The 13,506-nt window shown below is 48.6% G+C and overlaps 1 protein-coding gene across 1 annotated transcript; it reads right to left on the reverse strand.

Annotated features, from left to right (window-relative positions):
* Positions 1-6,362: 6,362 nt before the first annotated feature.
* LOC135813166 (uncharacterized) lies at positions 6,363-13,295 on the reverse strand. Its single transcript, XM_065326385.1, has 3 exons — positions 13,011-13,295; positions 12,359-12,616; positions 6,363-6,440 (listed from the first exon to the last, which is right to left on the reverse strand). The coding sequence occupies exons 1-3, from the start codon at positions 13,293-13,295 to the stop codon at positions 6,363-6,365; spliced, it is 621 nt and encodes a 206-aa protein (XP_065182457.1).
* Positions 13,296-13,506: the final 211 nt, after the last annotated feature.

A 13,506-nucleotide genomic window follows, 5' to 3' on the forward strand; every position in this document is an offset into this window, starting at 1 on the left:
CGGAATGTCAGGGAGAGGACCTCCCCTCACTCGCACGAACCCTTGTCCCGTCAAACACACTGATCCAAGAGGTGCTACGTATTGGAAGGCCAAGAGAGGACACAAACGTACGCCCCAGACCGGTCCTCATTAAAACAAACAAATCTGGAAAAGCCTCTCTCCTAAGAAATAAAATGACGCTCCGCCACAATGGTCAACCGGTTTACGTTAGCCACGACCTAACTCCCTCTCAGCAGGCACGAAGGAGACAGGTACTTCCCACATTTAAACAATTGCGAGGGCTTGGCACTGCTTGTTCCCTTCCCTACGACAAAATATTGGTACAAGGGAAACCACTGGATGACGCTGAATTGGCGAGGTTACTTCAGGACAAGCCTGCACAATGACGAGTCCCCGCACAACAGAATACTATTGTCACCAACGCATGCAGCACTCCCCAGAGCATCTCTACCTCTACGCCACAGATAAGTATCACTCATTCAAATGCATGCAATACATTATTACTCTTTAATCTTACTATAGCACATATTAATATCTGCAGCCTATTGAATAAGCTTAGGGACATTCACTATCTTCTGCACAAACACAACATTGATATCCTTGCTGTTACGGAGACATGGCTGACAGCCACCTCGACAAACAGTGCCATCTTTCTACCAGGCTACGACGTCCACAGATTTGACAGGACAAGCAAAAAAGGAGGCGGCGTTTGCTTGTACATCAGAAATAAGTTTAAGTACCGTCAACTAAGTACAATATTTGACATTGAAACTGCAGCAATTCACCTGCGGTTGGATGGAAATCCACTGAATATCATCTGTACATATCGACCACCCTCAACACCAGTGTCGTTTTGGCAACAACTCACCAACACTGTTGATGACATCGCAGCACAGACACCAAAATCGTCCCACACCATTGTTCTTGGTGACTTCAATGTGAACATACGAGACACTCAGCATCCTCACCACAAGCACCTGCAGACATTCTGCCACACAACCAGTCTCCATAACATAGTGATATCGCCGACTAGACTTCCTACTGAATCCATCTTAGATCTAGTACTAGTACCCAAGACATTCGACAACACCCACCTATCTCAGGCCACACAAGGTAGACACTTCACCGTGAACAGCTGCACAGTCGAGCCATGCGATGCATCGGACCACCAGCTTGTCCTAGTTGACATGACAGTAACCCTACGTTCCCTCCCAAAGGAGCAGTGGGTCCAGACAAGAAAGCCGCCCATTAGATCGATTGATATGAGTACCTTTAGAGACCAACTGGCATCCGCATTGCTCGACACATCCACTGACACCACAACTACTACATGCCAACGAATTCAACTATTCCAACACAACGTATCTGAGGTCCTGGACAAGCACTGTCCAATGACAACCGTCAAACTACGTGGCAAATACAAACCTGCCCCTTGGGTAGATGACGAGCTCCGGAAATTGTTGTTCAGGAGGAAGCGTTCGCACAGGAAAATGAGAAAGAACCCAGCTGACCCGCAACTAGTCCAGAACTTCCGGACACTGCGGCGGCAATGCAAACTTCTCACGCGTCGCAAGCAAGCCACATTCTTTCAGAACGAATTTATTTACAATAGGAAGAACCCCAGAGGCCAATGGAATGTTCTAAACACTCTGCTTGGTCGAATCAAGATCCACCGTGAACCAGGTGCAGAGGTCAAAGCCATCACAGCTACATTCTCCGAAATAGTATCACCGGGTTCGCCAACTACACCAACCGCTACAACGCACCCTACACTGCCACTAGGTCCGATACCTGAACACAACTTTTGCACTTTCGACCGCATCCCGACAAGCCTCGTAGAATTCTACCTAAAGCGGTTGGACTGCCGTAAAGCGTGCGGCCCCGACAACGTACCCGCAGCAATCTACAAGTCTGCAGCTGACGGGATTGCCCCTGTTCTCGCTCCGCTATTTTCAGACTCACTACAATCTGGAACTTTCCCAACTCCGTACAAACAGGCTAACGTTCGGCCAATACATAAGCGAGGTGATCACAGCGATCCTACTAATTACAGGCCAATATCGCTCCTTCCGCAAATGTCAAAGCTGTTAGAACGCTGCGCCCTTGACCAGCTAATGGAATTCGTGCGTGACGCTCCACAAGCAAACCAAGCACTGCCGCCTGAACAGTTCGCCTACAGAAGACAACACTCCTGCGATGACTTGCTAGCCTTGGTGGCGAATGACTGGCAGCAAAGTCTGGATGCCGGTAAATTTGTGGTGGCAGCGTTTCTTGATATGTCGAAAGCATTTGACACGGTCAATCACAACATGCTCCTGCAGGAGCTTTTTGAGATCGGCGTCGGAGATAGCGCCCTGCAATGGTTTGCGAGCTACCTACGAGGCAGACGGCAGCGAGTGGTAACACGTACGTCCAGAGGTGAACTGTACGAAGCTCACAGGGGAGTTCCTCAGGGATCCACCCTCGGACCTGTGCTCTTTAACCTATCTGTACGCAAATTGCCCTCGGCAGCATCTTCCAGCATGGTGCGCCAGTACGCTGACGATGTCGCCCTGTACCTAGCAGGCCGCAACCTACAACAAACTACCGAAGAACTGGCCCGAGATGTGTGTCGTATCAGGGACTTCCTCAGTGAACGAGGACTAATCCTGAATGCCAGCAAGACCCAGTTCATTGTGTTCCACTCCAGATCGAAAAAAGTATGCTCCTCCCTCCGACTAACCATTGACAATGTCTCAATTCCACCAGCGACCACCGTCAAGTACCTTGGTATGACCTTTGACCAGCACCTGACATTCGCTGACCACATCAGTGCCCTTGAGCGAAAGGTAGGCGACAAGCTAGCTGTGTTTCGTAGAATCCGTGACCGTCTAACAATTGATGCAAAGAGAACCTTCTACTGCGCGTTCATACAGGCTCAATTGGAGTACGGTTCCAATGCTTTTTATCACAGTCTGCAGGCTGGGCAACAAGATCGCTTGACTTGCCTCAGCAACCGTGCAGTTAGAACTGTTTTTGGTTATCCAAGGTTCTGTGACATTTCTACTATTCTAGCCAGATACCACCTAGCTTCTATCTCCTTACGTTTGAGATTCAAATTGTTCGTACTTATTTACAGATCATTACATAAGGTGTGCAGCCCGCTCTTAACAGACTGTTTTGTGACTAGAGTCAATGCCACACACACAGCGTCAATCACCCGCTCGCAGGTTACTCTGTCTCTTGCTCTTCCCCCGGCTAATAATCGCTATGGCTTGTACGCATTAAGCTTCTTAGGTGCAGATCGCTGGAATTCGCTCCCTGCTTCTGTTCGTATTTCCTCCACGCTATCAGACTTCCGCTCATCTATACAAAAACATATAGGGTACCCCGTAAGAAGGCCTTAGGCCTGTGGGAATGCCCTATTAAAAATTTAATAAATAATAATAATAATAATTTCCAAGTACGAATCGGGAGTAGTCGGCGCACGACGCCGTCTCCTGTTCACATTCAAAATGCAGCTGTTTTGTACGCTTGCGTCCCCATGTACACCCGTCTATGGTATGAAAAGTTGGATCGATCCAACTCTTCCCGTCGCTTCCCGATCAGTACGACCAAGAGTAGATAAACAAGAGTGTGCAACTCGCGGATTGGTTGGCCCACGGCGGAATTTTTTGTTGACGTAATCTTTTCGACGACGCACGCGCTGCGAGCCTTTTGGAGAGGTTTCCCTCGTGCACTTGGCCGGGCTTTACACTACAAGGTGTGTGCCCAGCACGTGCTCTCACACTGCTCTGCGGCAAAGTCCGCGTTTCTCTGAAAAAAGGTGACGTCAACAAAAAATTACGCCGTGGACGGGGGTATCTGCAGATTGTGCAGGAGAGATCCGGAGTTGCACACTCTTGTTTATCTACTCTTGGTACGACAGTACGGTTGCGTTCCCGTTCCTGGCCTGGTGTTCACATTGCCTCGACCAAATATGCTTGCGCATAATTCCGCATATTTTGTGAGACAGTTCATATATGGCATATTGAGCGACAAAGGGAATATTGGAATGAAGCCAGCATATAATTCAAATATTCTGAAGAAAATGAGGACAAAACATTCATATTACGGACAAAATGCGTTCAGAAATGCCTTTTATGGATGAATTTGGAATGGTTGAGGCGTTTGCTACATTTACCCATAGATGAACACTATCGCTACGGACATTTCCATACTTACTTAGGGATTTCCATACTTACTTAGGAGACTCCCTTCGATAGGCATCTATTTGCCTGTGGAGGATCCGTGAAATAAAAATCAATCAATCAATCAATCAATAAAAAATAAAAAAAACACCTCAGCCATACTATTCCGCGTGTGTTTTGATTTGTACCATAAATATGATAGCCGTAAAGCCAATGAATATTCCAAGGTTGTAATTTTACTGAAATGATCTACACTTTCTGCTTATGTCGAGCATATTTTGGCATATGTTGGCATATCTTTTTGCATATCTTGCTAAGCCTTTGGCATATTATGGACGTTTTCCCTGATATGCGACGAGCATAATATGCTCTTTTTTTTAGAATTTTTCGTCGAGGCCTACCTTGGACACCGTCAGACTGTCCCGTCGCTTCCCGTGGATCCTTACGTCGCGTCCCCTCGCGCCCTGTCGAATGTGAACTAGGCTTTAAAGGGGAAGTGCATCGATTTTTCAAGTAGGGCTCAGATGAAAGACAATTTCATATCGGTTCCGATGGTATATCTCTTGCCTCCGTACGATATTGCAAACTTGCCATATGGCCGATTTTCTGATTGCGATTCCATGGCGACTACAGGTGATGACGCACATTCTGCTTAGCTCCGTGAGAGAGAAGGTCGATCACTGCAGAATTGTGTCATTTTCAGTTGTCTTATTGTATTCACGAAGTGAAAAAAGTGCTGTGTTCAATGCTGCCATGGGCTAATATACGAAAAAATGCATTTTCCGGGGAAACAAATCAGTAATAATGGTTCGTTTTTTAGCCCTGGGCCTATATTCGAATTTTGAAGGCAGCTGGCACGCGAAAAGTACAAGTCCGTGCGCGGTTGTCCGCCTACTGTAGGTACCGGTACTGGTAATGTAGTCTGCACTGACATGCTGTATTACGGTGTTTGGGTCTGTTTATTAGCCCATGGGCCTATAAACGGAGGTGGGCCTATATCCGGATATAGGCCCATGGGCTTATATGCGCGGAACTCCGGTAAGCAGAATGTGCGTCATCACCTGTAGTCGCCATGGAAACGCAATCAGAAAATCGGCGATATGGCAAGTTTGCAATATCGTACGGAGCCTAGTAACGGAGGCGAGAGATATACCGTCGGAACCGATATGAAATTGTCTTTCATCTGAGCCCTACTTGAAAAATCGATGCACTCGTGTCGTCAGGTTGAGCATCTATCCGTTTTTGTTTCGCTCTGTAAAGAGCACTTAGGGTTCCCTGTAACAAGACGGCAACGTCTGTAGGGCCTTCCCTATCAAAATAATAAATTCTACTACTACTACTACTACTACTACTACTACTTCCCTTTAAGCCAAAGAGAGAAGTTACAGGCGCGCTTGCACGTACAGAACTATAATAGACCACGTGACAATGGCATAAGGAACACCCATGTAAACACTAGACATAGTTAGCATTTTACCGTTCACGCTATTTTCGACGGTCGGCGGTCGGCGTGTAGAGGGCGAGTCTACTGTTTTTGATGTGTTTTCTAGACACGGTTAGCAGTTCGGCTTCTGAGTCCTGACTCCTGACGCAACGCTAACGATAGACGTGTGAGGTAACCATGGTAACCCTAGTTGGAATCTTACCGTTTCGTTCTCCCGCTAAAAGAGCTTTCTGTCGTCGAAACGGTACCAAACCAACGGTATTTTGGGTGTTGGATACGAGTGCTGTTGGATCTAGCGCGTGAACTGATTTTTGAACATGTCAAAGACAGTTTTAAAGAGTTTTGTCGGTCGCATTACTTCTCCCACCCATGCTGGTCATGGTGGGAGACAGTCTCCAGACTTGTTACAAAGTACATGTATACGTAGCACTGACTCCACACCTAGGCTAGGGCAAAGGCCACAAAAAGGAAGCCCAAGAGCCCGAGCGAGAGCCTGTGCCCGAGCACTGAAAGTGATGACCGGCCCGTGTCAGGGACACGTAAAGCAGCCTGCAAGCCAGGCAGAGATGCTGCTAGCCAAGACCCAGGACCTAGTGACCACTGTACGTGCGCGTGCGAATCCCAGCACTGCAGCACTGCACATATCTACCCTACTACAGTCAGTGCTGGGAGACCTCAAACAAGAATTGAAACATGTCGTGAAACGCGAAATGCAAACACTCGCGGACAGTCTCCTCGCGCCTATTGCGTCACGCATCAGTGATCTCGAGGACCACGCCCAGCACCAGCGCGAAGACATCAGCCGCATCAGCGCGGAAAACAAGAAGCTACGCAAGACACATCAGCCGCATCAGCAGATGGAGCAGATTGCCGCAAAAACGGACGCGACTGTAATTAATATTCGGTGACATGGAGAGGAAGCTTGGCGCCATCATGTCTGCTGGAGCCGACCGTGCGTCCAAATCGGGACCCCGTGGGACTGGTTTGGGTTCATGCAGCACTGCGCCCATATGCCATAAATGGCAATGACATCCGTGACATGGTCGACGACAGTGAGCTGTTGTCGTCCCGAATTGTATTGCAAGGCCCGCCGACAGGCATGACCACTCGAGGTCGCAACCTTCCTCTAGGCCCTCCCCCTGGCCCACAGTGCTTCTGGCGCATGCCGACCGCTTCTAGCCAGCTGCCTACTCTGGAATGGCCTACCCGACTGTATGAAGTCCATAGTATCTGTCCGTGAATTCAAACGCATGCCACGCGTATTTTACTTCGGTTAAATTATTCTTTATTTCCACGATGGCCCATGGCCAATAAGGAAGATAATATGATTCAAATCAAAATCAGTATAGCAAGTAAGGAAACCAACACATTGCAGGGGATGGGGTCACGATGGGGTACAGTGTGAGCTACTACAGGAGCATATGGATGATAGAATGAGGCTAGACGCCATTGATTTAAACGCATGCTTGCTATTTGTTTCACGCAGGTCGGGGGGGGGGGGGGTAGTTGGTTGAAATTGTGAAGGGACAGGTTGATGGGTGAGTTGGTGTGTCGGTATGTGTGTGATGTTCTCAATGTGTATGTTCTCATGTGTCGTAGTGCATATGGCTGCTCTGTGATTGGTCGTGCAAGGTGAGGCTGTTGCAGGTGAAGGGGAGCGCGGATGTACTTGATGTTGTGGGCAAGAGTAACCTGTCGTAAGAGTTGCCGGGAGACTAATGTGGGGAGTTGGAGATGATGAAGAAGTGAGCTGTGATGGACTGGTGCAAAAAGGGGGATCCGCAGGCAGATACGGGCTGCTCTAAATGTAATGGCTTTCGTAACCTGCTGATGAGGCTCGATAGAATCATGCTACGATGACCCGACTTGTAAATTTGAGATCCATTTTTTTCTGCTCGTCTTGACCCTGCCTCCCCTCATTGCTACTTCCATTTTCGTATTTTTATTTTCATTTATTTTTCTCTTCATTTCTGACTCTTCTTACTGGTTGTCATCGCTTCCATAATATTGGGCAGAACTGCCCGTTGCCTTGCGATGTAAAATAAATAAACAACAACAACAACAACAACAACAACGACATCGCGGATCAGAGCACCCGCGACAACAGTGTGATACTTCGCGGCCTAAAGGAAGACTCGCGCGAAGACCTGGCCGCACTCCTTGCAGCACTTGTTCCCGACTTCAAACGGGACGACATTATCCAAGTTTCCCGACTCCAAAGGAGAAAGCAGCGTGTGGCAGATTCCTCTGATTCCGCCAGTGCTAGAGCTAGCACTCAGCCACCAGGCCCACCACGCCCTGTACGAGCTGTCCTCACGGCAAGTGGGAAATCGCACCTGATGCGCAACAAAACGTGCGCAAAGATCACCGGGCAGCTGGTCTACGTTAATCACGATCTGACGCGCCAGCAGCAACAGAGGAGACGCCCGCTGGTGGCGAAGTTCAAGGCCCTGAGAGCTAAGGGACCCCCCCCCCTGCCTAAGGATGTCATCGTCATGAATGGCAAGCCTTTGACTGACGCAGACATCGAGGATATGCTCAATCAATAGGAATCAGCCCGGGCAGTCCCTCCATCACACGCAATAAGAAACACCGCAGTGATACAACCACCCACTGACACCAACGACAGAAAGCTAAGTATCACCAGTGCATGCATTTCTAAAAAAGATTCTCCTTAGTTAATTGCCCACATAAATATCTGTGGTCTCCTAAATAAACTGCATGAAGTTCAATACATTCTATTCAAACATAAAATTGACGTCCTTGCAATTTCGGAGACATGGCTGAAAGCAGCAATCCCTGACGGCTCAATCAAACTGGGCTGGCTACGAAGTACACAGAAGAGACCGCAAGCTAAAGACAGGAGGTGGTGTATGTATCTACATCAATGACAAAATTAAGCACAAACAATAAATATTACATATCCTCCAAGATATCGAAGCCGTTTCCATCCAGTTAGTATTGCCGCACAATCCCCTGAACATAGAATGCACGTACAGATCCCCTTCATCCCCCGTCACATATTGGGAGGAGTTGCTCAACACCGTTGATGACATCGAATCACACACGAGAGAAGCTCATACCATTGTGCTAGGCGACCTCAACGTCAACATCGCAGACCACCAACACCAGGCAGCAGTACAGGCACTTCCTAAGCTTCTGCCACGCTACCAACTTACAGAACATAGTTACGTCCCCAACCAGATTTCCGAGCCAAAAGGTGCTAGACTTAATCTTACTACCCCGTACAATTTATCCACCAGCACGCGTCTCCTATTCCTCACGGAGACAGAGCATTATCTACCACGGCTGTTCCGTTAAGCCATGCGACGCTTCCGATCACCAGCTACTAGTTTTAGAGCTGTTGGCTACATTGCACTCTGCGCCGCAGAATTTACCGGTCAGAACCAGGAAGCCTCCAATAAGAACCATAAACGCACAGGCATTCCAGACAGAGATCACTTCGAAGATGTCAATCGTTGAGAACCAACCAACTGACCTCAATGCAAACATTGAACTTTTTAAGGGCTCCATCACCGAAGCACTTGATCATCATTGCCCCGTGAGGATAGTTACCTTTTCCACCAAGTATAAACCCGCACCACGGGTCGACGACGAGCTACGTAAACTGCTCTACCGCAGAAAACGAGCTCATACTGTCATAGACTCCTGCTGAAACAGCCGGGTGACCAGCAACGAATCCAGTCGTTCCGAGCGCTTCGGCGACAGTGCAAAATCACCATGCGCCGTAAGAAGCCGATTACTTTCAGGCCGAGTTTATTAACAACAGACGGAACCCTAGACGTCAGTGGAGCGCTATGAACAGCCTACTTGGCAGAACGAAAATCAGCCGTGAGCCTGGAGCTAGTGTTGCAGACATTACATCTGTATTCTCAGAAATAGTTGGGCCTTTGCCGCCAACAACGACTTCTGATGCCCTGATGCTGGCACCCGTGCCTGATTACCCACCTAACATTCTGCTTGCTCTGCCGTGTGGCCCCCAGTCAGACGGCACTCTAGTCTCTTTTACCCGAATCACAGCGGGGGATGTTAAGTTCCATCTCCGTGCTATGGACAGTCGCAAAGCAAGCGGTCCTGACGCCATCCCCCCGCTCGTCTACAAACTTGTGTCTGACCAAATTGCACCAACGCTAGCCTCTCTCTTGTCGATATCCCTTGAAACTGGTGAATTCCCAACGCCCTACAAGCTAGCACACGTCCGTCCGATCCACAAACGTGGGGACGTTTCCGACCCTCGCAACTACAGACACATCTCCCTCCTTCCTCTCATGTCCAAACCTCTCGAGAGGTGTGCGCTAGAGCAACTTACGCAATACATGGATAGCGCCAGTCACATGGAATCCCTCCCTGCAGTTCAGTTTGCGTACCGCCAAAACCACTCCTGCGACGATCTTCTCGCTCTGGTGGCATGTGATTGGAGTCAAAGTCTAGACCAGAACGAGTATGTGGCTGCGGCTTTCCTCGACATGTCCAAAGCCTTCGACACTGTCAACCACAGTTTGCTCCTCCAAGAACTGTTCGAGATTAATGTGGGAGGGGTTGCACTGCGTTGGTTTGCATCATACCTTACTGACCCGGCGCCAGCAGAGAGTTGTCACCAAGTCTAGCAGAGGTGCCTGTTATTCTGCCTCCAGAGGTGTACCTCAAGGATCTATCCTTGGACCCGTCTTGTTCAATCTTGCTGTCCGCAAACCGCCACACTGTGTTGCTAGTACCAAAGTCCGTCAGTTTGCTGACGATATTTCTGTCTACTAATCCGGAAGGGATCCACAGAAGCTCACTGCAGACTTGGCTAGAGACGTTCTGTCAATCCGCAACTTCCTCCGGGACCACGGCCTTAAACTCAACGCGGAAAAGACACAGTTCATCATAATTCCGCCCAAAGTCCAAGGCGGTCCCAGGAAATCTCCAATTGTCAATTGACAGCACTAGCATACCTCCTTCAGCCACAATACCTCGGCCTCCTGTTCGACGAGCATCTTACGTACCGAGATCACATCAAGCTCCTGGAACGCAAGATAGGCGCTAAACTTGCTGTCTTCCGGAAAATCAAACACAATCTAACACCTGCTGCCAAACGAGTCTTCTACTGTTCCTTCATTCAGGCTCAACTTGAATACGGCTCTAATGCATTTGCGCACAGCCTCCAAGTCTCACAAATGGACCGCATTACTCGTATATCTAACCGTGCTGTTCGGATTGTCTTTGGCTACCCGAAGTACTACGATGCTTCTCTTGTTCTAGCTAGGAACTATTTCGCTGCTATTTCCCTTAGATATCAATTTCGCCTGTTTGTACTGGTGTTTCGATCCCTCCATAAGTTATGCAGTCCACTGCTCTCGACCTGCTTCCTCCCTCGCACTGCCACTTCACAAACCTCAGCCCATACACGCTCTCAGTCCACTTTGTCACTTAGTCTTCCTTTAGTTTCTCTCCGCTATGGTTTATACTTGCTAAGCTTTCTTGGTTCTGATCGTTGGAACGCGCTTCCTGCTTATATTCGCACAATCCCCTTGCTCAGAAACTTCCGTTCATCTATTCAACAATTCATAGGGTACTCTGTAAAAAGGCCCTAGGCCTGTGGGACTGCCCTATTCAAAATTTAATACTAATAATACTAATAATACTTGTAAGAAAGGGTTTGCTCCCCACACCGGAGCTCGCGCTATTCCGCCGACTTTACTTGACACTTGACTGACTCACGACTGCCATCCAGAGCACACGACTGCCATCCAGAGCCTACTCAAGCTCAACTGATGAGGGGTGAATTCCCCGAAACACTGTGTATTGAGCAGGGAGTGGTGCTTTCTTGCAGGTTTGCCGAGTCGAAGGTTCGATGGACTTCTCGTGTGCTCTGGATGGCAGTCGTGAGTCAGTCAAGTGTCAAGTAAAGTCGGCGGAGTAGCGCGAGCTCCGGTGTGGGGAGCAAACTCTTTCTTACAAGTCATCGTCGAAGTCGCAACCACTACTTCGTACTGTTGTGCCAGGCGCGGGCTTGCGACTAGTTGGTTTGGAGGTGACAGCGTTGCGAATGACCGAGGGTCCTCGACGTCTGTCTCACCGTCCAGGAGCGACACTGACTCACGCTGCTATCTGGTGTTCACGAGGTGTTTGTCGCGCTGGAAACGGAGCGTCTCTGTAAGTTTGTATCCCTGGTGATGTTTGTGCCTGAAGAGCACTATATAAGTGGTGCTCTTAAGGCACAATCTTCCTCAGCCTACTCAAGCTCAACTGATGAGGGGTGAATTCCCCGAAACACTGTGTATTGAGCAGGGAGTGGTGCTTTCTTGCAGGTTTGCCGAGTCGAAGGTTCGATGGACTTCTCGTGTGCTCTGGATGGCAGTCGTGAGTCAGTCAAGTGTCAAGTAAAGTCGGCGGAATAGCGTGAGCTCCGGTGTGGGGAGCAAACCCTTTCTTACAAGTCATCGCCGAAGTCGCAACCACGACTTCGTACTGTTGTGGCCAGCGCGGGCTTGCGACTAGTTGGCTTGGAGGTGACAGCGTTGCGAATGACCGAGGGTCCTCGACGTCTGTTTCACCGTCCAGGAGCGACACTGACTCACGCTGCTATCTGGTGTTCACGAGGTGTTTGTCGCGCTGGAAACGGAGCGTCTCTGTAAGTTTGTATAAAGAAGTACTTGGCATGGAGGTTTTCTACATCTGACAGTTTCAGTTTGTCTATGTTCCGGGAGAACTCTTTGTCAACAGCATACGCCTTACTTACAGTCTCTGATACCTCTGCATTCAGTTCCACCGCATACTCTATGGCTGTGAGGTGTGGACCTTGATCTTGATGACTGTCAAGGGCGTTCAAATCACGTCGACGGGACAGTGGGTCCGCGACGTTGTCCTTGCCTGGCTTGTGGTTAATCGTGAAGTGGTAGTCCACCAAGAACTCGATCCATCTGGCTTCTCGCTTGCTAAAGTGACGCTTGGTTCTCAGATAAGTAACAGCCATGTTGTCAGTATAGATATCAAAGTGCTGAAACAGGTAGATACGCCACGTAGTCAATGCAACCACAACAGCTAGTAAGGTCTCCCTTTCGGAAGCCGTGTAATGTTTCTCTGCTTGGGATAGCTTTCGACTCGCGTAAGCCACAGGGTGCCAGTCACCACTGTCCTGCTGGAGGAGCACACCGGCTATTGCGAACTCAATAGCATCTGTGATTCCTCTGCACGGTTTCGAAGAATCAGCCAGTCTCAAAACAGGAGAATTTAGTACGGCGGTTTTCAAGATATTCAAATGCCATCTGCCTGGAATGGTTCCAATCAAAATGTGCATTCTTTCCTGTTACCTCATCAAGGGGTTTGGCAATGGACGAAACATGATTAATAAATCTTCGGAAAGAATTAGCAAAGCCCAGAAACTACCTAACTTCCTTGACAGATGATGGCACTGGCCAGTCTTCAACAGCTGCGATCTTGTTCATATCAGGAGAGATTGACATGCCAGTGATTCGATGGCCTAAGAACAATACTTCTTGCTGTGCAAACTCACATTTGGACGGTTTGCGGTACACCTGATTCGCTTTCATAGTCTCCAGAACAGTGGCAACATGCTTCATATGCTCACTCGAACTCAAGGACTTGCTAAAGATTAGAATATCGTCGAGGAATACAACTACGAAGTCTCGCAAATACGATTGAAGAATTGAGTTCATATTAAAGGGATTGAAACGTTGCTGGAGCGTTCGTCAGCCCAAACCCCATCACACGGAATTGATAATGGCCAAAGGGTGTATTTATATCAGTCCTGGGAATATCTGGCTGGCTGATTCGAATTTGATTGTACCCTGAGCGGAGATCAAGTTTCGAGAAGTACTTAGCACCCTGTATGGTATCAAACAGATCATCTATATTGGGGAGACATGC

This window comes from Sycon ciliatum, chromosome 3 (assembly GCF_964019385.1).
Source record: "Sycon ciliatum chromosome 3, ocSycCili1.1, whole genome shotgun sequence".
Lineage (NCBI taxonomy): Eukaryota > Metazoa > Porifera > Calcarea > Leucosolenida > Sycettidae > Sycon > Sycon ciliatum.

Excerpts from the sequence above, each read along its gene's own strand:
- LOC135813166 (XM_065326385.1), bottom strand. The coding sequence starts at position 13,295 with ATGAACTCAATTCTTCAATCGTATTTGCGAGACTTCGTAGTTGTATTC. Across the intron at positions 12,617-13,010 it reads TGCCATCATCTGTCAAGGAA|CACTTTGATATCTATACTGA; the intron begins GTTAGGTAGTTT and ends TACCTGTTTCAG. Across the intron at positions 6,441-12,358 it reads ATGCAGAGGTATCAGAGACT|CTTCTTGTTTTCCGCGCTGA; the intron begins GTAAGTAAGGCG and ends TGTCTTGCGTAG.